Source organism: Loxodonta africana, chromosome 14 (genome assembly GCF_030014295.1).
Source record: "Loxodonta africana isolate mLoxAfr1 chromosome 14, mLoxAfr1.hap2, whole genome shotgun sequence".
NCBI lineage: Eukaryota > Metazoa > Chordata > Mammalia > Proboscidea > Elephantidae > Loxodonta > Loxodonta africana.
Window position 1 is genome coordinate 91,638,498 of NC_087355.1, and position 27,419 is coordinate 91,665,916.

General features: G+C 43.9%; 1 protein-coding gene and 1 long non-coding RNA gene across 2 annotated transcripts in view; both read right to left on the reverse strand.

Annotated features, from left to right (window-relative positions):
• Positions 1 to 2,333: 2,333 nt before the first annotated feature.
• The window catches only part of LOC135227662 (uncharacterized), a 35,906-nt gene continuing 10,820 nt past the window's right edge, over positions 2,334 to 27,419 (reverse strand). Inside the window, exons 4-5 of the long non-coding RNA XR_010317849.1 lie at positions 6,924 to 7,069; positions 2,334 to 5,207 (exon numbers count right to left, since the gene is read on the reverse strand). This is a non-coding gene — a long non-coding RNA (uncharacterized LOC135227662). The remainder of the gene's footprint in view (positions 5,208 to 6,923; positions 7,070 to 27,419) is intronic.
• LOC100667269 (L-lactate dehydrogenase A chain-like) lies at positions 18,873 to 20,499 on the reverse strand. The gene has a single exon (XM_010601700.3). The coding sequence runs from the start codon at positions 20,420 to 20,422 to the stop codon at positions 19,424 to 19,426; it is 999 nt and encodes a 332-aa protein (XP_010600002.1). The 5' UTR covers positions 20,423 to 20,499; the 3' UTR covers positions 18,873 to 19,423.

Here is a 27,419-nt window from a genome sequence, read left to right on the forward strand (position 1 = left end):
ACAAGGAAGCTGCAGGCTGGAGCCCAAGTTGGAGAGCTCTTGGCCAGTCAGGCCCCAGCCCACTTACGGCTCCCTGCGGGCCTGACCAGACCCCTTTCCAGGACCCTCAGCTCAGCTGGTTCTGCATTTCCTCCCCAGCCCACCCTCTGGATGCTCGGGCAGTGTTCACTGAGGGTCCCTCCACTGCCTGAGCCCTGTCCTGCCTGAGGACCCACCACCTTGTGCTCTAAACCACCCACCCCAGGCTCTGGGATAGAGACAGCCTTGGCCCTGGACACCCCACTGAGGCCTTCCTCCACTGCTTGTCCGGAGGCTCCAGCCATCTCCCTGCCACTGTGTCCTCTCCGCCTGTGTGCCTGGCACCCAGCCGCCACACTGGACCCCACGTGAAGACAACGACACTGCAGCCCACCCCAAACCTGCTGCCCTGCATCTCTTATCTACGTGACCGCTATCCCACCCCCAGGAACCCAGGCAGGGAACAAGCCATCCTCGTCCTGAGGTGACAACGTCCTGTCAGTCTGCCTCCCACCCCTCAGTGCACCCAGCTCCTCTGTCTAATGCAGGCTCCTCAGGCCCACTCCATGCTGCTGCCACTGCCCAGCCACCAGTGCGTCTCTAAAGGGCGGGATCATGTGCCACCACCCTCCCAGCCCTGGAGCCTGCAGTGGCTGCCTGTCAGATAAAGTTCACATCCTCAACCTGGTGTGTGGACCCTGCTATCTGCCCGCAACTTCAGTCCTGCTGCCGGCCTGACCTGCTGGGCCAGAGCCACAAGGAGGTGCCACCCTACAGCGCTGTCCACCATTCTGGCCCCCCGACACCCCTGGCCCCATGCTGGGTCCCGCACACTCTCCACAGCAGCTGCCTGTCTTGGCACTGCTAACCGGAGTTACACTGCCTGTTAACACTTCCCTCCCACACGGAGCACCCCTTAGCACAGGCCTTGGCAGCGGCAGCACCACCCATTTCCAGCCGAACTTCCACAGCAGGTGCCCTTCATCGCCCTGCCTGGGGGCACTCGAGGCGGTGATGAGGGGAAGAAGGAACCCCTCAGTTCAACTCAGACCCTGGCCCATCAGGATTTCACAATGAAAGGGAAGCCACGGAGCATTTATATGGTTAAGGGAATGCATATGAATAATCCTAAATGCAAGGACAGTCCAAGGTGGGTGGAAACTCTTGCTAAGCTATATTTTGGGGGCAGCTCCCTGCGAGGGCTGAGTCTGCAGGTGTGGGGCAGGGGCAGCAGAGGCCTTGCTGCCAGATGGCCCAAGCCCCTCAGGTCCTGATAGGCAGATGTGTCTATAGAAGGTCGTTCTGTTGATTCACGAAGCAGAATGAGACCAGAGCAACCGTGGGGTTAACCAGCTTGAGTTTTCAGGTGAGAAGAGAGGCAGCCCCAGCACCAGGGGGCTGGGCACTCAAAACCTGGCCTGGTTATGCTGGGGGCTAGCCTGCACTCACAGATAGGCTTGGTGGCTGCTGGGTGCTAACCTGCATTCACAGATAAGCCTCTGAGTTCTGTTTACAATAAAAACAATTTAATCCTGTGACCGTGATGGATGAAGACATACATAAGACCACACAGTAGTCATGTCTGGATGAGACATTATCATCTTCCAAAACACGGAGGAGCAGACAGCCCCATCCTGGCCACTCCTAGTAGCAGCAGCCCCTTTACAATTCTGGCTCCAGCCTCACTCTGTCTGCCTTCTTCCAGAGATGTGTGTGTGTGGATGATGCTCGGGTGTAGACTGAGCTTGCTTCCTGACAACACCCAACCCTGAGCAAAGCCCCAGCGCCTCTCCAGACCACCTCAAACGAGCCCAGAGCCAACACCGCGCCTCTCCAGACCACCTCGAACAAGCCCAGAACCAACACTGCACCTCCCAGCAGCCCCTCTGGAGAGTCCCCAGGCACACACAATTGTCTTCTCTTGCTGCAGTGAGCAGACCTCACTCCTTCAACCCCAGGCGAGTGCCTGCAGGCCCTCGGCTGCAGGGCACTGGCACGGGTTACCATACCATGGCCAAGGAAGGCATGGTAATTTTTCTATTGAAGATGTTTATTTACCTAAGTAATAATTAAATCCGGCCTTCTAAGGGTTGAAAAACATAGACATCTTGAAACAAACTATCAGAGTCTCCACTATACCCTGCCCTCCAGTGTGACATTCAACAAGTGCCTGTTTGAGAGCCAGCTGGGGCCAGGCCAGGAACCCCACCCTCTTCTCAACAAGACTGAAAATTTTCTAAAACTAGCGTCTCAGTCATCTAGTGCTGCCATAACAGAAATACCACTAGTGGATGGCTTTAACAAGGAGAAATTTATTCTCTCACAGTCTAGTAGGCCAGAAGTCTAAATTCAGGGTGTCAGCTCCAGGGGAGGGCTTTCTCCCTCTGTTGACTCTGGAGGAAGTCCTTGTCATCAAACTTTCCTGGTCGAGGAGCTTCTCAGTGCAGGGACCCTGGGTCCCAAGGACGTGCTATTCTCCCGGCTCTTGTTTCTTGGTGGTATGAGGCCCCCATGTCTCTTGGCTTGCTTCTGATTTTTATATCTCAGAAGAGATTGACTCAAGATACAATCTAATCTTGTAGATTGAGTCCTGCCTCTTTAACATGAGTGCTGCTAATCCCACCTTGTCAACAGCATAGAGAAAGGATTTACAACACAGAGGAAAATCACATCAGATGACAAAATGGTGGCCACAATACTGGGAATCATGGCCTAGCCAAGTTGACACACATTTTGGGGGGATACAATTCAATCCAGAACAACTGGTAAAGTGCCAACCCACAGAGAAAGCCCTGCAAGCCCCAACAGAATACTTAAGAAAACCACACCTTTAAACTTTGTAGTAAAACTGATGAAAATTCAAAAAAGAGAGAAGTTTATTGTGCTTTAGGTGAAAGTTTACAGTTAAGTTAGTTTCTCATACAAAAATTTATACACACATTGTTATATGACCCTAGTTGCCATCCCATATCATGACAGCACACTCCTTTCCACCCCAGGTTTCCTGTGTCCTTTCAACCAGCTCCTGTCCCTTTCTGCCTTCTCATCTCACCTCCAGACAGGAGCTGCCCATTTAGTCTCGTGTATCTACTTGAACAAAGAGGCACACTCTTCACTAGTATCATTTTTTGTCTTATAGTCCAGTCTAATCATTTTACTTGGATCCACAATCAACACCCATGGAAGCAGCAGTCAAGAAATCAAAAGATGCGTTGCATTGGGCAAATCTGCTGCAAAGGACCTCTTCAAAGTGTTGAAGAGCAAAGATGTCATCCTGAAGACTAAGGTGTGCCTGACCCGAGCCATGGTATTTTCAATCGCATCGTATGCACGTGAAAGCTGGAAAATGAATTAAGGAAGACCGAAGAAGAGTTGACACCTTTGAATTGTTGGCGAAGAATATTGAATATACCATGGACTGCCAAACAACGAACAAATCTGTCTTGGAAGAAGTGCGGCCAGAATGCTCCTTAGAGGCAAGGATGGCGAGACTGTGTCTTACATACTTTGGACATGTTGTCAGGAGGGATCAGTCCCTGGAGAAGGACATCATGCTTGGCAGAGTACAGGGTCAGAGGAAAAGAGGAAGACCCTCAACAAGGTGGATTGACACAGTGGCTGCAACAACGAGCTCAAGCATAACAACGATTGTAAGGATGGCGCAGGACCAGGCAGTGTTTCGTTCTGTTGTGCATAGGGTCGCTATGAGTTGAAACTGACTCGACGGCACCTAACAACAACAACAATCTTTGTCTGAAGAGTTGGCTTAGGGAATGGTCAAAAAAGAGAGAAATTTTATCTCATAAATAGACCAGACTTAATGGTCTGACTGAGACTAAAAGGACCCCGCTGGTCATGGCCCCCAGACCTTCTGTTGGCCCAGGACAGGAACCATTCCCGAAGCCAACTCTTCAGACATGGATTGGACTGGACAATGGGATGGAGAGGGATGCTGGTGAGGAGTGAGCTTCTTGGATCAGGTGGACACTTGAGACTACGTTGGCATCTCCTGCCTGGAAGGGAGATGAGAGGGTGGAGGGGGTTAGAAGCTGGTGAAATGGACACGAAAAGAGAGAGTGGAGGGAGACAGCGGGCTGTCTCATTAGGGGGAGAGTAATTGGGAGTGTGTAGCAAGGTGTATATGGGTTTTTGTGTGAGAGACTGACTTGATTGGTAAACTTTCACTTAAAGCACAATAAAAATTATTAAAAAAAGAGGAATTTTAAAGCAACCAGAAAAAATATTCACATTACCTTAAAAACAAACAAAATAAAACAGCATTAATATAGCTGTCTTCTCAACAAAAATGATGAAAGCCAGGAAACAATGGAATGATTTCTTTAAAGTGTTGAAAAGATAAATTGTCAAACTACAATTCTATATCCAGTGAAAATATCCTTCAAAAATGAAGATGAACTACAGGCTTTATCAAAAGAAAAAAAAGCTGAAGGAATTCACAGCCAAGAGGCCTACACTAAATGAATAATAAAAGGTGTTCTTTAAAGCCCAAAGGAAAATAGCCTCAGATTCTCAGAAACTGCAGGAAGAAATGAAGGCATCAGAAAAAGTAACTAAAAATGTGTTTTGACTGTTTAAAACATAATAACAATAATGTCTTGTGGAATTTACAAACTATGTAAAACACATGACAGCAATCATACAAAAATGGAGAGTGAAGCTGCTCTAAGTTTCTGGCATCGTTTGGGAAGGGAAAACTATTTAATGCAGAAAGTATTTACTTAACAAATCAAGGATACACTTTTTAAATCTCTAGGATAAGATAATAACAAAACCAAAATCCATCACTGTGGAGTCGATTCTGACTCATAGCAACCCTATAGGACAGAGTAGAACTGCCCGAAAACTCTTAACCACTATGCCACCAGGGTTTGCTGATAATGGGGACAAAGGAATATACAAATAAAAAGCTAAGTGGGGGAAAGAGGGAAATCATAGATCATCTTCATAGACACAGAAGAAGCATTTCATAAAGTCCACTACGCATTCATGATGAGAACTCTTAGCAAATTAGGAACAGATGAAAACTTCCTTAATCCAATAAAGAATACTTATAAAAATTCTACAGCAAATATCATACTTAAGATGATGATTGAAAGCTTTCCTCCTGAGGCTGAGAATGAGCTGGGTGTCTGTTATCACCTCTTCAACTTAGCATTGTTCTGGAGGTTCTGGCCAGTGCAACAAGGCAAGGAAAAAAACAAAACCAAATCAAGACTGAAAAAAATAAATTTTTTTTCGAAGAAATGGAATTGTCATTATTTACGACATCATGATGGTGAAATACAAAATCTGAGCTAATCTGCAGGCAGACCATTTGACTTAAGTAAAATTAGCACGTCTCTCAATATAAGGTCAATGTAAAAAAAATCCATTGTATTTCTGCACACTACCAAAGAATAAAATTTTTTTTTTTTTTACCGAAGAATAAATAGAAACTAAAATTTTAAACTTTAACATTTACAATAGCATCCTAGGTATAAATCCTAAGAATTAATACCTAGGGATAAATCTAATGAAAGATCTGTAAAATCTATACATTCAAACACACAAAGTGCTACTGAGAGAAATTAAAGTAGTCCTAAATACTTTGGACACAACTCCAGGAAAGACCAGTGGCTAGAAAAGGACATCGTGTTTGGTAGAGAGTGAGTGAAAATGAGGGAAATCCTCCATGAGATGATTGACACAAAGCTGCAACGACGGGCTCAAGCGATTGTGAGGAGGGGGCAGGATGGGGCAACGTTCTGCTGGGCACAAGGTTGCCACGGCTCAGAGCCGACTCAGCGGCAACTAAGAACAAACACTACGTTCTCAGTAACTGATTAAACGAGAAGGGTGAAAATCAGAAAGTACATAAACCAAAAAAAAACCCAAACCCGTTGCTGTCAAGTTGATTCCAACTCACGGCAACCCTATAGGACGAAGTAAGCTGTTTCCATAGGGTTTCCAAGGCCGTGATCTTTAGGGAAGCAGACTGCCCCATCTTTCTCCCATGGAACTGCTGGTGGGCTTGAACTGCTGACCTTTACCTTAGGAGCCAAGCACTTATCCACTGTGCCATTAGGGCTCCTTAGAAAGTACATTAAAAAAAAAAAAAAAAGTTGCCATTGAGTCGATTCCAACTCATAGTGACCTTATAGGACAGAGCAGAACTGCCTCATAGGGTTTCCAAGAAGCAGCTGGCAGATTCAAACTGCTGACCTTTTGGTTAGCAGCCAAGCCCTTAACCACTGAGCCACCAGGGCTCCTTAGAAAGTACATAGAAGACATAAATACCACTAGCAACCAATTCGACCTAATTGACATAGAGCAATTCACTCAACAGCCAAATGCACCTTCAAGTGCACGTGGATCGTTCACCAAGAATAAACATATGCTGGTCATATACAGCATGTTCTCAAATCACAACAAATTGAATTAGAAATCATTATCAGAAAGATATCTATATATATATAAAAAAATAGATATACATAAAAACCAACAAATGTTTGCAAATGAAACAACACACTTAGACAATCCATGGGTCAAAAAAAAAAAAAAAGAAATCACAAGGGAAATTGGAAAATATTTTGAAGTATATGATTACAAAAATACAATGTATAAAAATCTGTGGTGCAGCGGTTTAGCGCTGACTGCTAACCAGAAGTTAGCACCGATGTTCGTTACAGCACTATTCACAACTGCAGGAAGGTGGAAACAGCCCGAGCATCCATCAACATGTAAATTGATATGCAAAATGTGGTTCATGCATGCAAGGGAATATTATTCAATCATGAAGAGAAATGAAGTTCTGATAAATGCTACAACATGATGAACTTTGGAAATATTACGATGAGTGAAATAAATCACACACAGAAGGACAAATATTGTATGATCCTGCTTACATGAAATATCTGTTGTTGTTAGGTGCCGTTGAGTCCGGTTCCAATTCATACGACCCTATGCACAACAGACCAAAACACTGCCCAGTCCTGCGCCATCCTCACAATCGTTGTTATGTTGGAGCCCATCGTTGCAGCCACTGAAACATCTAGAATAAGGAAAAGCACAGACAGCAAAGTTAGTGATTACCAGCACGGGAGGGTGGGGGGAACAGGAGGGTGGGGGAAAGGGGAGTTACTGCTCGAAGGGCACCGAGTCTCTGTTAAGGATGATTAAAAACTGGAAACCGATAGTGGTAACAGTTGCAGAACATGGTAAACATAATTAATGTCACTGAATTGCACACGTAAAAAAGGCTGAAACGAAAACCATGCAAAATCTACAAAAAAAACTAGAACTAACAAATGAGTTTAACAAGGTCACAAAATTAAAGCCCAATAAAAAAAAAATCATATCACTGTATACTAGCTACAATTACAAATTAAAAACACAAGCAAACACGTATGTGTACGTGTGTGTGTGACTCACAATAGTATTTAAAAAGACATGAGCTACTTAGGGATTTGTTCAGTGTCCCCAGACCAGCTCTGGATCCGATGGTCTGCTGGGGAGGATTCAGCGGACAGTCCACTCGTGGCTGAGGTTTGTTACAGAAGGGTACACAGCAAAATCAGCAAAGAGGAAAGACACATGGGCCACAGTCTGGAAGAAAGCAGGCGCAGGCTACCAAGAGTCCTCTCCCCTGGAGTCCTATAGGACATGCCAGGTTTCCCCAGCAACAAGCTGTGACGACACGTGTGAAGTGTCCACCAAGGAAGCTGATTACAGACTCAGTGTCCAGGGCCGTGATGATGGGGGCCGGTCACTTAGATGCCCTCCTCCAGTATTCACCAGAGTCCCAGACTCCCAGAAGGAAAGTAGATGGTCAGCATAAACTGCACTGTTTGCACAGCTTAGACCTCGTGAGCCATTCTCACTCTTCTAGAAAGGGTGGGAACCCTCCCAAAATCCAAGTTCCCAGACAACAGCCAGTGGCCAACCATGCAAGCAGTCCTTTCTAAGGCTAGCAGCCTCAGGCCTGCCTTATTAACTCTTTTCTACACAAGGATAAATTTGGAGGACCTTTGCTACTACCTGATTTCAAAATTTAATCTAAAGCTACGTTAATCAGGACAGTGTGAAAGCCAAAGCCTTAGGGAAGAAACCTGTCTACAGAGCTAACAGCCTACACGAACCACGGCCTCATCTACCCTTCGACCAGAAGAACTGGATGGTGCCCAGCTACCCCTACCAACCATTCTGATCAGGGCCACAATACATGGACCATGATAGAAATGGAGAAAAACACAGAATATAACTCAAATTCTTAAAAAGTCCAGACTTACGGGACCAGTTGAGACTAGAGGACTCCCTGAGACTATCGCCCTGAGATACTTTTTAAACCTTGAACTGAAACTATCCCGAGGTCATCTTTTAGCGAAATAGCAGATTGCACACAAAATAAAGAATATTATCTGTGAGTACAGTGCTCCACTAAGAAACCATCTATATGAGACCAAAAGGTCAACAATAACTCTAAATCAAAGATGAGAATGTAAACGGGCAAGGAAACTAGCTACTGGAAATGGAACAACCAGAAAGCAGTTAAAGACAATGTTGACACAATGTGAAAGACGTAACTAATGTCACTGAACAATTTGTGTAAAACCTGTCAAATGGGAACCTAGTTTGCTTTGTAAACTTTCACTGAAAACACAGTAAAATATTTAAGAAAAAAACAAAAACAAAAACCTGGGGGAAGAGACCTATATGGAGCCTCTGAGCAGAAGAGGAAAGGGAGCTTGTACAGGAGCCTGAGAATTCCACACTAGGGAGTTGGAACTGTACTTGGAGGACAGTGGGGAACCACTACAGGGTTTTGAGCAGAGAAGTGACCTAAGCAGAACCCTTTTAAAAGAAAATCACCCTCTGAGGACTAGAACTAATGGTGTGTGGAGGCCTAGGACCAGGTTAAATAAATGTTCTCTGAGTCTGTGGGGGAAAAAAAGATAGTGTGATACTGGGATAAAGATGTACATACAGACCAGTAGAACCAGAGAATCCAGAAATAGACAAGGAACAGGCTAGAGAATCCAGAAATAGACAGGGAACAGGCCAGAGAATCCTGAAATAGACAGGGAACAGGCCAGAGAATCCTGAAATAGACAGGGAACAGGCCAGAGAATCCAGAAATAGACAGGGAACAGGCCAGAGAATCCAGAAATAGACAGGGAACAGGCTAGAGAATCCAGAAGTAGGCAGGGAACAGGCTAGAGAATCCAGAAGTAGACAGGGAACAGGCTAGAGAATCCAGAAAGAGACAGGGAACAGGCTAGAGAATCCAGAAAGAGACAGGGAACAGGCTAGAGAATCCAGAAAGAGACAGGGAACAGGCTAGAGAATCCAGAAAGAGACAGGGAACAGGCTAGAGAATCCTGAAGTGGATCTACACACAAATGGTCAATTAGCTTTTAGCACAGGTGCCAAGATAATTCAATGGGAAAAGGTTGTTAATGAGTCTTCCTCCAATTCTGATGCCCCGTTCTTCTTCATTTAATCCAGCTTCTCAGATTATTTGCTCAGCATACAGGTTGAATAGGTACGGTGAAAGGATACAACGCCAACGCACACCTTTCCTGACTTTAAACCAATCAGTATCCCCTTGTTCTGTCCAAATAACTGCCTCTTGATCTGTGTGTAAAGGTTCCTCATGAGCACAATTAAGTGTTCTGGAATTCCCATTCTCCGCAATGTTATCCATAATTTGTTATGATTCACACAATCAAATGCCTTTGCATAGTCAATAAAACACAGGTAAACATCCTTTTGGTATTCTCTGCTTTCAGGCGGGACCCCTCTGACATCAGCAACGATATCCCTGGTTCCATATCCTCTTCTGAAACCAGCCTGAATTTCTGGCAGTTCCGTGTCAATATACTGCTGCAGCCGCTTTTGAATGATCTTCAACAAAATTTTACTTTCCTGTAATATTAATGATATTGTTTGATAATTTCCACATTCAGTTGGATCACCTTTCTTGGGACTAGGCATAAATACGGATGTCTTCCAGTCGGTTGGCCAGGTAGCTGTCTTCCAGATTTCTTGGCATAGACAAGTGTACACTTCCAGCGCTGCATCTGTTTGTTGAAACACCTTAACTGATAATCTGTCAATTCCTGGAGGCTTGTTTTTCACCAATGCCTCCAGTGCAGCTTGGACTTCTTCCTTCGGTACCATCGGTTCCTGGTCATCTGCTACCTCTTGAAATGGCTGAACATAAACCAATTCTTTTTGGTATAATGACTCTGTGTATTTCTTCCATCTTCTTTTGATGCTTCCTGTGTCGTTTAGTATTTTCCTCATAAAATCCATCACTATTGCAACTCAAGGCTTGGAGTTTTTCTTCAGTTCTTTCAGCTTGAGAAATGCTGAGTGTATTCCTCCCTTTTGGTTTTCTATCTCCAGGTCTTTGCACATGTCGTTATAATACTTTACTTTGTCTTCTCGAGCTGCCCTTTGAAATCTTTTGTTCAATTCTTTTACTTCATCATTTCTTCCTTTTGCTTTAGCTGCTCTACGTTCAAGAGCAAGTTTAAGAGTCTCTTCTGACATCCATTTTGGTCTTTTCCTTCTTTCCTGTCTTTTTTAACGACCCCTTGATTTCTTCACATATGATGTCCTTGATATCACTCCACAGCACGTCTGGTCTTCGGTCATTGGCGTTCAGCGCGTCAAATCCACTCTTGAAATGGTCTCTAAATTCAGGTGGGATATACTCAAGGTTGTACTTTGCCTCTCATTGAGTTGTTCTAATTTTCTTCAGTATCGACTTGAACTTGCAAAGGAGCAATTGATGGTCTGCTCCACGGTCAGCCGCTGGCGTTGTTCTGACTGATGATGTAGTCGATTTGATTCCTGTGTATTCCATATGGTGAGGTCCATGTGTACAGTCACGGTTTGTGTTGGTGAAAAAAGGTATTTGCAATGAAGTGGTTGGTCTTGCAAAACTCTATCAGGCGATCTACAGCATCATTTCTATCACCAAGGCCATATTTTCCAACTACCGATCCTTCTTTGTTTCCAGTTGTTGCATTCCAATCACCAGTAATTATCAGTGCATCCTGATTGCATGTTTGATCACTTTCAGACTGCAGAAGCTGGTAAAAATCTTCAATTTCTTCATCTTTGGCCTTAGGGGTTGGTGCATATATTTGAACAATGGTCGTATTAACTGCTTTTCCTTGTAGGCGTATGGGTAATTAGTCTATCACTGACAACGCTGTACTTCAGGATAGATCTTGAAATGTTCTTTTTGACAAGGAATGCAATGCCATTCCTCTTCAAGTTGTCATTCCCGGCATAGTAGACCATATGACTGTCTGATTTAAAATGGCCAATACCCGTCCATTTCAGCTCACTAACACCTAGGATATTGATCTTTATGCGTTCCATTTCATTTTTGGTGATTTCCAATTTTCCTAGATTCATACTTCATACATCCACAGATTGAATAGGTATAGTGAAAATATACAACCTTGAAGCACACCTTTCCTGACTTTAAACCACGTAGTAGCCCCTTTATCTGCTCCAACAACTATCCTGAGCTGTTGCCTAGGGATCCAAAAAAGAAAGTCCTTCTGGCTACAGAAACTGCTCCATGGCTTCCTGCAGAAAAGAAATGCCCAGCACTCCGCTGCTTGCCAGCACTTCCTGGCCTGTACTCTTCCAAATAGACTGGTGCCAAGTATAGCTTCGCATGTGTTTTTGTGAGTCTGGATGCTTGCTAGAGTTAAAACCCCGGCAGACCCTGCAATGGGTGTTTCACAGAAGAGTAAATGCGAATCGCCAGTAAACACAGGAAGAGATGTCCCACCTCTTAAGTTATCAATGGAGTGCAAATCCAGTTCTACAGCAATGCCTGGCACAGAGTAAACACTCGATAAGTATTTGCGGAATGACTTGATGAGATTAACATTAATTCAAATGAGAAAAATTAAGAAGTCTGATGATATCAATACCGAGTGTTGGAGAAGATACATATCAACATGATCACTTTACACATTGCTGGTAGGCATGGAAATTAGTAAATCACTTTGGAAAACCAATTTGACATTATCTTGTAAAGATGAAAACTCACTTTCCTACAACCCAGAATTCTACTCCCTAGGTATGCCCAAGGTAAATTCTTATATATGTATGACAGAGGCATGTATCAGAGTGTTCACAGTGAAATTGCTTACATTAGCAAAAACTTACAAACAACCTGAATGCCCAGAGAAAAGACTATGGACATATAAACCGTGGTACTCTTACACAATGGAAGAAGGTACAACAATCGGAATGAAAGATGACAGCTGTGTGAAGCAGTGTGGGTGAACCTGAGCAACACTACACAGAACAAAAACAGAAGTCCCAAAATCTATACGTAGCAATGTCCTTTAAAAAATTATTCGTTGTAGTTGGGTGCCATCAAGTCCATTCCAACTCATACCAACCCATGTGACAGAGTAGACTGCCCCATAGGATTTTCTAGACTGTGATCTTCATGGTAGCAGATCACAGGTCTTTCTCCCATTGAGCCACTGGGTGACTTCAAACTGACAACACTTCTGTTAGTAGCTGAGCACTTAACCATTGGCGCCTATATCTACATCTATAGATAATTGTTTCATCTATCTATCTGTCTATCTGTCTATCTATCTGTCTGTCTGTCTTCTTGATCTACTTGTTTCTGAGAGCACTGTGTCTCAATCTCCTACAACTGTGGATTTGTGTATTTCCTCTTACAGTTATGTTAATTTTTGTTTCATTAAATATTAGAGCTATATTGTTACAGACATATACAGGTTCAGAATTGATTTATCTTCTTGACGAGCTGTTATTTTATCATTAACTACCTCTCTATCTTGTAATGACAAATTCACAGTTGTAGGAGATCCTGACATACCTCTCTCAGAAACAGGTAATGGATGGATAAGTAGACATACAAAGCAATTATATGTACACATTTTTTGGTTTTGTTGGTTTGGTTTTGGGTATACATGTAGATGTAGGTATAGGTATATTTCCCCAACAAATACAAAAGTACCACCCATGCACGGAATATTTATGAAAATTAATTATGTAACGGGCCACAAATTTTTTTAACAACTTCTGTCTTAGACTGGGTTCTCTAGAAGAGCAAAACCAGTGAAGCCTATATATAAATATACAGAGAGAGATTTATTTCAAGGACATGGCTCATGCAGTTGTAGGGGCTGGCAAGTCCCAAATTCAGGGGTCAAGCATTAGGCTGGAGGCTTCTCCTGACTCATGTGGTTGGATGGGCTGATGAACCCCAAGTCTGCAGGTCAGGTGGCAGGCTGCTGACTCGCATCTCAAGAACTGGAGGTCAAAGGGTAATGAGTTGGATGCAGGATCGAGAGAGAGTGATATTTGCCAGACCATCCATGTATACTAGATACAGGCCACACCGCCAAGAGAAATTCTTCTTTCAACTGATTGGCTGCTTACATCAGATCGTAAGACGAAGGATGATTACACAGTATCTGCCAAACCACTGAGAGTCACGGCCTAGCCAAGGTGACACATAACCTCAGCCATTACAACTTCCAAATAATTTATATCGTGCTGACCTTGTTTTCTGGTAATGAAATTAGAAATTAACAATAATAATGTAATATAAATACATTTGAAAACTAAAACACTCTTCATTGGCTATGCCTCGAAGATGAAGTATTTCTCAATAAGGAAGCTTCTGTATTTGGGCAGAACAAATCCTCTATTGTGTGGAACTGTCCTACATAGTGTAGCCCTGGTGGCATAGTAGTTAAAGAGCTTGGCTGCTAACCAAAATGTTGGCAGTTCAAATTCACCAGTTGCTCCTTGGAAACCCTATGAGGCAGTTCTACTCTGTCCTATAAGGTCGCTATGCGTCGGAATCGACTCCACGACAATGGGTTTGTTTTTGTTTTTTTGGTCCTACGTAGTGTAGGAGGGCTTAGCATTTCTGCCATGAATGCCCATAGCATCCCACAGTCCTTGTGACAGCCAAAACAGCTGAGGATAAGGAGGAGGAGGAAGGGGCAGCAGCAGCAACAGAGACCATATGGAGCTGTAAAGCTTAAGTTACTTACTATCTGGCCTTTACAGTTTGTGACTCCCACCCCAGGGCGCCATCCCCCTCCCATCCAAGGCCAGTCCCTCCAACCTGGGATATGGATCCTGCTGCTTTCTGTCTCCTTGGGGAATGGGACTCCCCCAATCACCAATGCTTCCTCGCTTGTTCAGTCAGTGGGCTGCCCCTCACTGCAGGTCCCTCACACCTGCTTTCCCCTTCCCTCCCCTTCCCTCCCCCCTCCGTCATCCTCCCCATTCCCCATGCTGCCACACTGGCTTCTGCTCACTGTTCATGCCCTCCACTGGCTTCGGCCTATCGCTGCCCAGAGCAGCTCTTGCTAAGGAATCTCCCATTCAAGGGATACTTGTGTCCCCTCCCTCTTACTTTAAGGTCTCTGGACACTGGACACTGTTGCTGCTGCCCCTTCTTCCTCCCGCCCCTCCTGCAGCTCCTTCACTGCAGGGCTGCGGAGCCGCACTTGACCCGCTTGCTGGATTAAGTCCTATCAACTGATAAAAGTGGGCAACGGTGGTCCAGTGGTAGAATTCTCACCCTCCCTTTTGGAGGCTCCGTTCAATTCCCAGCCAATGCACCTTGTTTGTAGCCACCACCCACCTACCAGTGAAGGCTTTTGTGTTACTGTGACCCCGAACAGGTTTCAACAGAGCTTCCAGATTAAGACGGACTCGGAAGAAAGGCCTGGCAGTCTCTACTACAGAAGGGCAGCCAGTGAAACCCTGTGGATCACAACCGTCCTATCTGCAACTGACCACGAGGCGGCACGGGACCGGGTCGGGGGCTGACCGCGAGGCGGCACGGGACCGGGTCGGCGGCTGACCGCGAGGCGGCACGGGACCGGGTCGGCGGCTGACCGCGAGGCGGCACGGGACCGGGTCGGGGGCTGACCGCGAGGCGGCACGGGACCGGGTCGGGGGCTGACCGCGAGGCGGCACGGGACCGGGTCGGCGGCTGACTGCGAGGCGGCATTACCTGCCTACAGCCACAGGCTCTGGGACCCTCTTGCATCTCTGCTTTCCCCACCTGGGCTGTGGGATAGGCCAGAGTTCTATCCCAAACCCTTATATGCCAGTTGGACTTATTATAATTTAAAACTACAAACAAAAAATAAAAGAAAAAAATTGTTGCTTCTATGATAACTAAGTTGAATGCTTTAAAAACAATAAAAAGTTGCTGAGCGCCCTTAAAAATAAATAGGAATAGATAATTTTCAGGTTTTCAAGACTTATTGAAAATAAAAGTCCTCATAATCCCACTTCCAAGAGGTAGACATGTTAAAGGTTTGAAATATACGTGCATGTTTGTATGTGAACATGTTTGTGAAAAATGACTTCCTCATTGTAGCGTAATTATGGAGAGTCTAACTAAGTAAACATTATAATTCACAATTTTATAATTTCTGCGTTTGCAGGGCAATGAATTACTTAATGTGGCCCTTCTAGACAAGTAACTCCCACCCAAGTGATCTGATGGGACTGTGCAATTAAGGTAATTCTGGCCCACCAAGGGGACTGGTCAGTTTTGCCTTAAGAGAGAGCCAATTCTAGAGCAGAAGAAGATCTCACCACCACCAAGGAAGAGTAATCAGGAGTGGAGGGCGCCTCCTTTGGACCTGGGACCCCTGCGCTGAGAAGCTCCTGGACCCAGGAGACAGACAGCCGTAACAGTGAAGACGGCGAGACTTGGAGGCAGAAAAACAGTGGCAGGAGAGACTGGCAGGAGAAATCGGCAGGAAACCGCACAGTGGGCTTCCGAGTCCATGGAGTGAGAAGGCTGAGTGCCTTTAGGCGGGAGGCTTGCTGGAGGAGTGGGGTGTCTCAGGGCATTTGGGGGAGCTAGGTTTGCCACCCACAGAGCTAGAGCTGAGCACCTTTGGGCTGAGGCTTGCTGGTGGAGTGGGGTGCCTTTGGGCACTTATTGGCAGAGCTAAAAGAGCTTTGTAACACTTGCCTAATCAGGGCAGAGGCTGAGGGGCCAGAGAGAGGCATGCCTGTGGACACAGCTGGGAAGAAGCTGTCCTGATGGAAGAACTATATCCTGAGTGGTCCTCAACCAGAATTGTAACCTGTTACTTCCCTAATAAATTCCACAGAGTATTGTCTGTGAGTTAGGTGTGGCCACTGCAATGAATTATCAAACCCAGCAGAAAAGTAGAGAGTGCTGTGGGAGGGACAGTTGGTGTCAGAATTGGCAAAAATGGTAGAGACAGAAGGGATGTCTGATCTCCACCTCACAGGAATCAATCTTGGGCTGCTGATCTTGATTCTCCTTCCCTTTTGTGAAATTAAAGGCCAGGCACCGCCCCCGTGCCATTTTTACAATGTATAACTCTTGTGATCAGAAAAACACTACAAAGTAAAAGAAATAATAATGTTGCAAAAAAAATTTTATGTTGAACTATGAGTACAGGAGACTACTTTTTTTTTTTTAATTGTGCTTTAGATGAAAGTTTACAGCTGAAGTTAATTTCTCATACAAAAATTTATACACACATTGTTATGTGACCCTGGCTGCCATCCTGTAATGCGATGGCACACTCCTCCCTTCCACCCCAGATTTCCAGTGTCCGTTCAAGCAGCTTCTATCCCCTTCTTCCTTCTCATCTCGCCCCTGGACAGGAGCTGCCCATCTTGCCTCATGTATCTACTTGAACTAAGAGGCACACTCTTCACAAGTATCATTTTATGTCTTCTTTTTTTTTTAGCCCAGTCTATTCTTTGTCTGGCCAATGATCGTAAGCATTTCCTCATGTATCTGTTAGCCACCTGAATGTCTTCTTTGGTGAAGTGTCTGTTCATATGCTTTGCCACTTTTAAATTGGGTTATTTGCCTTTTTGTGTTGAAATTTTGCAGTATATTTTAGGTTTTAGAGATTAGGCCCTGATCAGATGTCGTAGCCAAACATTTTTTCCCAGTCTGTACGTTGTGTTTTTACTCTTTTGGTGAAGTCTTTTGATGGCGTGTTTGATTTTTAGAAGCTTCCGGTTATCTAGTTTCTCTTCTGTGTTTGTGCATTGTTAGTAATGTTTTGTATACTGTTTACACCATATACTAGGGCTCCTGGCATTGTCCCTATTTTTATTTACATAATTTTTATCATTTTAGATTTTACATTTAGGTCTTTGATCCATTTTGAGTTAGTTTTTGTGCATGGTGTGAGGTATGGGTCTTGTTTCATTTTTTTGCCAATGGATATCCAGTTATGCCAGCACCATTTGTTAAAGAGACTGTGTTTTCCCCATTTAATGGACTTTGGGCCTCTGTCAAATATCAGCTGCTCATAGGTAGATGAATTTACATCTGGATTCTCAATTCTGTTCCATTGGTCTATGTGTCTGTTGTACCAGTACCAGGCTGTTTTGACTACCATGGTGGTATAAAAGGTTCTAAAATCAGGCAGTGTGAGGCCTCTTCTTTTTGTCAATGCTTTACTTATCTGGGGCCTCTTCCCTTTCGAAATTAAGTTGGTGATTTGTTTCTCCATCTCATTTAAAAGTGTCGTTGGAATTTGGATGGGAATTGCATTGTGTCTGTAGATTGCTTTGGGTAGAACTGACATTTTCACAATGTTGAGCCTTCCTATCCATGAGCAAGGTATGTTTCTCCAGTTATGTAGGTCTCTTTTGGTTTCTTGCAGTACTGTCTTGTAGTTTTCTTTGTATAGGTCTTTTATGTCTCTGGTTAGATTTATTCCTAAGTAAATTACCTTCTTGGGGGCTATTGTAAATGATATTGATTTGATGATTTCCTCTTCGAAGTTCTCTTTGTTGGTGTAGAGGAATCCAACTGGTTTTTGTATGTTTATCTTGTATCCTGGTACTTGGCTGAAATCTTGTATTAATTCCAATAGTTTTCTTGTGAATTCTTTGGGGTTTTTTGCATATAAGATCATATCATCTGCAAATAGAGGTACTTTTACTCCTTTCTTACCAATTTGGATGCCCTTTATTTCCTTTTCTAGCCTAATTGCTCTGGCTAGGACCTTCAGCACAAAATTGAATAAGAGTGGTGATAAAGGACATCCTTGTCTGGTTCCTGTTCCCAGGGGAAATGCTTTCAGACTCTCCATTTGGGATGATGTTGGCTTTTGTATAAAAAATAAATAAATGCCCTTTATTACATTGAAAAATTTCTATTCCTATTTTGCTGAAAGTTTTTATCATGAATGGGTGTTGGACTTTGCCAAATGCCTTTTCTGCATCAATTGATAAGATCATGTGGTTCCTGTCTTTTGTTTTATTGATGTGATGGGTTATATTAATTGTTTTTCTAATGTTGAACATCCCTATATTAAAAAAAAAAAAAATCCCTGCATACCTAGTATGAATCCCACTTGGTTGTGGTGAATTATTTTTTGATATGTTGTTGAATTCCATTAGCTAGAATTTTGTTAAGGATTTCTGCATCTATGTTCCTGAGGGATATTGGTCTGTAATCTTTTTGTGGTGTCTTTACCTGGCTTTGGTATCAGGCTTATGCTGGCTTCATAGAATGAGTTTGGGAGTATTCCATTCTTTTCTATGCTCTGAAATACCTTTAGTAGTAGTGGTATTAACTCTTCTCTGAAAGTTTGGTAGAATTCTCCAGTGAAGAAGTCAGGGCCAGGGCCTTTGCTTGTTGGGAGTTTTTAATTACCTTTTCAATCTCTTCTTTAATTGTTCTACCTCTGTTTGTGTTAGTTTAGGTAGGTAGGGTGTTTCAGAAATTTGTCCATTTCCTGTAGGTTTTCAAATTCATTGGAATACAATTTTTCATAGTATTCTGTTATGATTCTTTTTTTTTTTTTTTTTTCACTGTTCATGGTTTATTTGGTGTTTTAGTTGGTATGACAGCATTGTTTATCTGTAGATCTTTTTACATTACACGGCAATGTACACTACTCTGAAATAGCACACAAAATAAAATCCTTTAGAACAATTATGCACAAGACATGCAATATTGGATTTACAATTTGGAGCCCAGGATGTGACCGAGTGGGAAAAAAAACTGGGCATGTTGGGTGAAGGAACCAGTAACACACAGTAAACACATTCTTCTGGTTGGAAGGGCAGTTGCAGCATGCGCAACACTGGCAGCGATGTCTCAGAGGTGGTGAAGTATTTTATACCAACTATGGAGAACTACACAAGATTAAGTATTACCCACCATCAGGATACAGATGTAAGGTTTTATGTACCATTCTTATGTCTAACTTTAGGAAACTGGATATTTTCCCTAAGTCACAATTTTACTGCTTTAATCATAGACCAGGTAAAAAGGACAACACGGAAGCCCCCAACTAAAATCCTTTTATAGCCTAGACAGTGAAATGGTACAAGAGAAGACTTAAAACTGCAGCTCTTTTTGGATCCCCCAGAGTGTATCTGCACTCTTCTTCAAACGGGACTCTTCTTCAGGGGTCAGAGTCACCTTCACAACGTCTGAGATTCCATTCTGTCCCAAGATACAAGGAACGCTAAGGAAGACGTCATCTTTAATTCCATAGAGACCCTTAATCATGGTGGAAATGGGATGTACCCGCCTAAGATTCTTCATTATACTTTCTGCCAAATCTGCCACAGACAGTCCAATGGCCCAGGAGGTATAGCCCTTCAGTTTGATCACCTCATAAGCACTTTCAACCACCTGTTTGTGAACCTCTTTCCACTGTTCCTTATCTGCATCAGTGCCTAATTCAGGGTGTAGGTGTTTCAGGGAGACACCAGCAACATTCACTCCACTCCAAACAGGCACACTAGAGTCTCCGTGCTCCCCAAGGACCCAACCATGACAGCTCAATGGGTGAACTCCCAGCCTCTCCCCCATTAGGTAACGGAACCGTGCTGAATCCAGATTACAACCACTTCCGATAACACGGTTTTTCGGAAAGCCACTGATCTTCCAAGCCACATAGGTAAGGATATCCACTGGATTAGAAACAATAAGCAACTTGCAGTTCGGGCTGTATTTTACAACGTTAGGAATGATGAATTTAAAGATATTCACGTTACGCTGGACCAAATTAAGACGGCTCTCTCCCTCTTGCTGACGTGCTCCAGCTGTGATAATAACCAGCTTGGAATGTGCAGTTACGTTATAGTCTTTGCTAAAGACAATTTTTGGTGTTCTAAGGAAAAGGCTGCCGTGTTGGAGATCCATCATCTCTCCCTTCAGTTTGTCTTCTATGACATCCACAAGAGCGAGTTCATCGGCCAAGTCCCTCATTAAGATACTGACAGCACAGGCCATGCCAACAGCACCAACCCCAACAACTGTAATCTTATTCTGGGGGGCCTGTTCTTCCTTAAGAAGATTGTGAATCAGCTGATCCTTGAGAGTTGCCATACTGGTTTTGGAAGAGGAAGGAACCGGGACTGCACGTAGGGAGGGCGTCGGCCGCGCGGGGAGGTGAAATCCTGACTCGGCAGCAGCAGCTCCAGGACCTGTTATGATTCTTTTAATTTCAGTTGGATCTGTTGTGATATCACCCATCTCATTTCTTATTCAGGTTATTTGCCTCCTCTCCTGTTTTTCTTTTGTCCATTTGGCAAATGATTTATCAATTTTGTTGATCTTTTCAAAGAACCAGCTTTTGGCCTTGTTAGCCTTTTCAATTCTTTTTCTATTCTGTTTCATTTAATTCTGCCCTAATTTTTATTATTTCCTTTCTTCTGGTGACCAAGAGCTGCTTTTGCTGCTCTTTTTCTACTCGTTCAAGGTGTAGGGTTAATGTTTTAATTCTGGCCCTTTCTTCTTTTTGAATGCGTGCATTTATTGCTATAAATTGAGTTCTGAGCACTGCTTTTGCTGTGTTCTAAATGTTCTGGTAGGATGTGTTTTCTTTCTCATTTGAGTCTGTGAATTTCTTTTTTCCATCCTTAATGGGCAAGGCGTTGTTCAGTTCCATGTATTTTTTTTTTTCCTTGCTGTTTGTGTTATTGATTTCTACTTTTATGGCTTTATGGTCAGAGAAGATACTTTGTAATATTTTGATGTTTTGGATTCTGTTAAGGCTTGCTTTGTGGCCTACTATGTGGTCTGTTCTGGAGAATGTTCCATGTGTGTTGGAAAAGAAAGTATACTTGGCTGCTGTTTAGAGTGTTCTGTATATGTCTATGAGATCAAGCTAGTTGACTGTGACATTTAGTTCTTCTACGTCTTCATTGTGCTTCTTTCTGGGTGTTCTGTCCTTCACTGAAAATAGTGTGTTGAAGTCTCCTACTATTATTGTGGAGCTGTCTATTTCTCTTTTCAATGCTGTTAGTTTGTTTTATGCATTATGGTTGTGTCCTCCTGGTGTATTGACCCTTTAATCATTACATAGTGTCCTTCCTTATCCTTTGTGGTGGATTTTGCTTTAAAGTCTATTTCGTCAGAGGATAATATTGCCACTCCTGCTCTTTTCTGACTGTTGTTTCCTTGATACATTTTTTCCATCCTTTGAGTTTTAGTTTGTGCCTTTAAGTCTAAGGCGTGTCTCTTGTAGGCAGCATACAGACAGATCATGTTTTTTTCATCCATTCTGCCACTCTCTGTCTCTTTATTGGTGCATTTAGTCCACTTACAGTCAGCGTAATTATTGATAAATATGAGTTTGGTGCTGTCATTTTGATGTCTTTTTTTGTGTGTGTTGTTCACAGTTTCTTTGTTCCACTTAATTTTCTGTGCCGAGTCATTTTTCTTTGTGCATTTTCTTTTCATCTTTTTCATTGTTGCTGATTTTGTATTTGCTGAGTCTTTATATTTTTCTTGCTTTTTATTTTGATGTGTAGGATTGTTAGTTTCCTTTGTGGTTACCTTAATATTTACCCCTATTTTTCTAAGTTTAAACCAATCTTTTAATTCTTCATATTGCCTTGATTTCCTCTCCATATGAAAGATCTATGACTACATTTTTTAGTCCCTCTTTTTTGTTTTAATGTTGTTGTCTTTTACACATTGATGTCTCTGTTTCCCTGTTTTCAGTGTTTTAGCTTTGATTTATTTTTGTCACTTCCCTATCTGGGTTGGTATCTTGTTGCTCTGTCTCATGTTCTAGTCTTGGGTTATTATCTGATGTTACTGATTTTCTAACCAGAGGACTCCCTTTAATATTTCTTGTAATTCTGGTTTGGTTTTTACATATTCCTTAAACTTCTGTTTATCTGGAAATGCCCTAATTTCACCATCATATTTGAGACAGTCTTGCTGGATATATAACTCTTGGCTGGCAATTTTTTTCCTTCAAGGTTTTATATATGTCATCCCATCACCTTCTTGTCTGCATGGTTTCTGCTGAGTAGTCTGAGCTTAGTCTTATTGACTCTCCTTTGTTGGTGACTTCATTTATCCCTAACCCATTGACCCATTGCCATCAAGTCAATTTCAACTCATAGCGACCTGATAGGACAGAGTAGAACTGCCCCACATGATTTCCAAGGAGCACCTGGTGGATTCAAACTGCTGACCTTTTGGTTAGCAGCCATAGTTCCTAACCAATACACCACTAGGGTTTCCCATTTATCCCTAGCCAGTGTTAAAATTCTCTTTGTCTTTGGTTTTGGCAAGTTTGATTATAACATGTCTTGGTGACTTTCATTTGGGATCTACCTTGCATGGGGTTCAATGAGCATCTGGGATAGATATCTTCTTATCTTTCACAATATCTGGGAAGTTTTCTGCCATCAAATCTTCAACAATTCTCTCTGTATTTTCTGTTATCCCCCCCGTTCTGGTACTCCAGTCACTTATACGTTATTCCTCTTTATTGATAGAGTCCCACATAATTCTTAGGGTTTCTTTATTTTTTTTAATTATTTTATTTGGTTTTCCCTCAAATATGTTGGTGTCGAGTGCTTTATCTTCAGTCTCACTAATTCTGAATTCATTGCCTCAATTCTGCTCCTATGACTTTCTATTGAGTTGTCTAATTCTGGAATTTTGTTGTTAATCTTCTGGATTTCTGTTTGCTGTCTGTGGATTCTTGCAGCCTATTAAATTTGTCATTATGCTCTTGTCTAATCTTCTTAAGTTCCTCTAATGCTTTGTCTGTGTGTTCCTTGGCTTGTTCTGCATTTTGCTTGATCTCCTTCGTAATCTCTTGAAGAGTTCTGTATATAAATCTTTTGTATTCCACCTCTGGTAATTCTAGGAAGTTCTCTTCATCAGGAAGATTTCTTGATTCTTTGTTTTGGGAGCTTGCTGAAGCCATCATGGTCTGCCTCTTTATATGACTTGGTATTGACTGTTGTCTCTGAGCCATCAATAAGTTATTATATTTATGTTTGTTTACTGTGTCCTAGCTTCTTGTTTTGTTTTGATATGCCCAAATAGGCTGGTCGTGTGACCTAGTTTGATTATTGGTGTCTTTGAAGCTCTCATGTCCTGTCTCCAGGTGGCTAGAGCTGTTACTAGGTATGTGAGCCCAGTAGTCTGTTTACTTTCCTTGTGTGGATTCAGCTCAGGTGTTCAGGTCGTCAGTCACTGAGTGTGTGGTGCAGGCTCTCACCTAGTCCTAGATGAGCAGGGGTGATTGGAGTAGGCACAGGTATCTGGCTCCAGTAGGCGGTCATGCGCTGATCAAGGCAGGGGGCTGACTGCTGCCCCTGAGTGTCTGGGTGGAAGGCATGTCCCTGTTCCCTGCAGCATGTAGTAGGTGGGTTTCGCAGTCAGACTATGGGTACCCAATGCTGTTGCTGTAAGGACTGGAAGTCACCACTTATTCTTGGACCCCTGTCTCAGGTGGTTCAGTGGAGTGGGTACAGCCACCAGTCCTTAGGCCCCTGATGTGGGTAGGTGGGGACACTGCTTAACGGGCAGGGTGGTGTCAAATATCACAAATCTGCCACTCTCCCTTATAGCAGATACAGATGAAAATAGGCTTCAGGTATATACCCTGTTATACTGTGCTAATGTGGGCATACACTTTTGAAATAGGCCTATACGAGTCTACGCAGGGGTGAAACGCGTTCAAAGTCTGTGGACCCCTTATGCCTGTGCCTAGGCAAAGCGGCTGTGTCTGCCCTGAGTTCCTGGCTTAGGGGAGCTGGCAGATTATTTCTTCCTGTTTGTTAATTTGTTCCCTCTCCAAAGCCAGGAGAATGGCTCAGGACACGCAATGGGTCCTACTTCTGGCCCAGGGAGCAAGCATTTGCTAAGGCAGACTGTGACCCAGAGCAGAGCAGAGAAGGGGGCAGATAAATGGGAGAGAGGAGATACTTATCAAAAGGGTTTTTTTTTTTTATCTGTGCAGTAGATTAGACACTTGTACTTATCTTTTGCTGACTGAACACTGTTTCTTGCTGGTCCTGGAGGTTTGTGCAGACTCTTTGCCACTTGGCCTCTCCTGATGTGGAAAACTCATCCTGAGCACCACTGCTTGCCTCATCACTTGTGCTAGCTGATCCAGCCTATAGGGTGCCAGTACTGACCAGGTCTGGCAACTCCTCACTGCTTCTGAACTGTCTCTCCCTCCCCTTGCTGCTCAGTCCAATTCCTCAACTTTGTCTTTCATGTTCAGGGCTCTTGGATTGTCATATATAATCAATTCACTTGTTTTTTTGAGTCTTGTTATAAAAGGGACCACAGGAAGCATCTTACCACTCCACCATCTGGCCACACCTCCAAGACTACTTTTTGACAGAAAAGATTGGGAAATATATATATAAATTTAAAAGGATTCCATACTCAGATTAGTTTGCTCAACTTCAAAGAAATCACACTGTAAACAGTAAGTAATGACAGGGAACTCCAGACAACCAACCCACACACCAAAGAAAACAGACTTGATCCTTCATCAAAATGTCAGTGAGTGAATGCATGTTCCTAGGCTCTAATTAAACTAGAATATAAATAAGTATACTGCCAGTTCTGTGATGGGAACATACATGATTTAACAACCACTGCTTTATGCAAAACTGTGTGATAAAACCCAAAAGACTTATGAACAAATGGAGTTGGGGCATGTCGTAGTTATCTAGTGCTGCTATAACAGAAATACCACAAGCGGATGGTTTTAACAAACCGAAATTTATTCTCTCACAGTTTAGGAGGCTAGCAGTCCAAATCCAGGGTACAAGCTCTAGGGGAAGGCTTTCTTTCTGTCGGCTCTGGGGGAAGGTCCTTGTCTCCATTCAACATCTGTGGGCCTGGCGTTCCTTGGAGATCTCTACGTATGTTGGCATCAATCTTTCCCTGGGTCTAGTAGGTTCTCAGTGCAGGGACCCTGGGTCCAAAGGATGCACTCTGCTCCCAGCTATTCTTTCTTGATGGCAGTAGATCACTCTTCTCTGCTCGCTTCTCTCTCCTTTATATCTCTTTTACGATAAAAGGTGTGACTCAAGAAAGAACGGTGCATTCCACCCTAATCCTCATTAACATAACCTAATCATGCCTCATTAACACAATGGACAACTCACTTTCAAATGGGATTGCTCAATACACCATGCAAACGAAGTGAGTACATACCATGCAAATGAAGTGACTATAGCCTATTATGCAAACGAAGCATCTGTGGCCTACTGAGAAGGGATTGGTCATTTTGTGGCCCTGGTGGGAGGGCCATGTCTTGAAATTGACAAGGACTTTGTGTATTTTTTGTGTGTGTGTGTGTATATATGCAACCAACCCCACAGAGGTTTTTCAGACAGGAAGCAGATGGAAGCAGAAGGAAGAAAGAGGAGAGAAGAAAGAAGAAGCAGTGAGAGAGGAAGCAAGGAACCTCCTAAAATAGCTGTAACACAGGTCAAGGGTTGTAACACTGAAGATGGCAAAAGGTCCAGAAGGGGCCCTGTGGCAGAATGACAGCAGGGAGACCAAAGGCAGAGAGGCCTGTCCGGAGGGGGCCAAGAGGCAGCCTGTCCTGAAGGGGTGAGATGAATCCTGCACAGCTGAGAGGGGACATGCACGCCAGACAGAAGGGACTGCTTTTTTGCATGGCTGAGAGAGCAGTTCTGCACTGAAGAAGCGAGGAATGTGCTGTCTTCCAGGGAGTGTTCCAGAATGTCTAAACGCCTCCTGATCCTGATTCCAGTTGTAGCTTGTTGATCCCAATCCTAAGTTGTACCCTATTACTTCCTTAATAAACCACTTAACTGTAAGTATGGTTTGTGAGTTATGTGTGGCCATTGCAACGGATTATGAACCCAGCAGAGAAGGACAGAGTGCTGTGGGGAGGACAGCTGGTGTCAGAATTGCTAAAAAGTTTGGTGAATAGAGGTATGTCTGATCTCCACCTCACAGGAATCGGCCTCAGGCTGATGTTGATTGACATTATTCCCCCTCAAGTTGGACACGCTCCCACGCCACTGCTACTACTACCACTTTACACACTGAGAATAGCTCCTTGCCATGCTCTATACACTCCCAGCCTTTCTGCTGCACTGGGTATAAAATCAAAGTCCCCATGACAACCGGCAGGACCCTATCTGGACCCCTGACTCAGCTCCCCACTCTGTCCCTGGCCAGTCCCACCCCACCACACAGCCTCCCTGATGCCCTCAGCATCACACCCAGATGCCTCAGGGCCTCTGCACTGGCTGTTCTGCAGTCCAGAAGGTGTCATCCCCTAACATCTTTGTTCCTTTTCTTCACTTCTTTCAGGTGTCTTCCCACACGTCACCTGGTCAGAGGTCAAGCACCTCCCCCCCGTCACTCTTCTTTCTCCTTGTGGTGCCCATCTCCTCAAGGCCCATCGTCCATCTATCTGTGTATTGCCTGTTGTCCCTGATACAACACTACCTCCGCAGCCGCAAGGCTTCTCCGGCTCCCCGCCAGTGAGAGAAGGGGTTCGAGGCCTGCTGCAGAGTGAATAGCCCAAAAACAGTCCCAAACGAGCAAAGTGAGGCATAAAAGTTACCCAGTGGTAACAAGCAGAGCACGGACCCTCACTCAGGTCTGTCAGACCCCAGGCCCGGTAACCTCTCTGCCCACTGTCTCCTATGCCCAGACCTGTGAACTCCCTCTGGGCAGGGGACAAGGCTGGGGAGCCCCAGTGAATGCCATCCCCCAACAGCTTCCAGCTGGCCAAGTGCCAGGTAGCTCCCAGCCATATAAACAGTGGCCAGAGAGAAAGCAGAGGCTCTGCCATGTCTGGGCTGTACAGCTGTGTCCTCTAGGACCCATGAGGGTGTCTGGCACTTAGAGGGCTTCCAAGGTCCAGGGGCTGAAAAGAAAATGTAGTGACAGCTCCCTGTTTTACACACATTACATGAACCCTCACACAGCAGTATGAGGAAGGAACTTAACTGTCCCCACTGGACAGATGAAGAAACAGAGACACAGAGGGTCAGGGGCCTGCCCTAGCCGACAGTGGGACTGAAGGGATGCTGGGCTTGTAACTGCCCTGTGAGACTGCTTCCTAAGG

Bases quoted from the DNA above. Each gene is read 5' to 3' on its own strand.
- LOC100667269 (XM_010601700.3), bottom strand. From the start codon at position 20,422: ATGGCAACTCTCAAGGATCAGCTGATTCACAATCTTCTTAAGGAAGAA.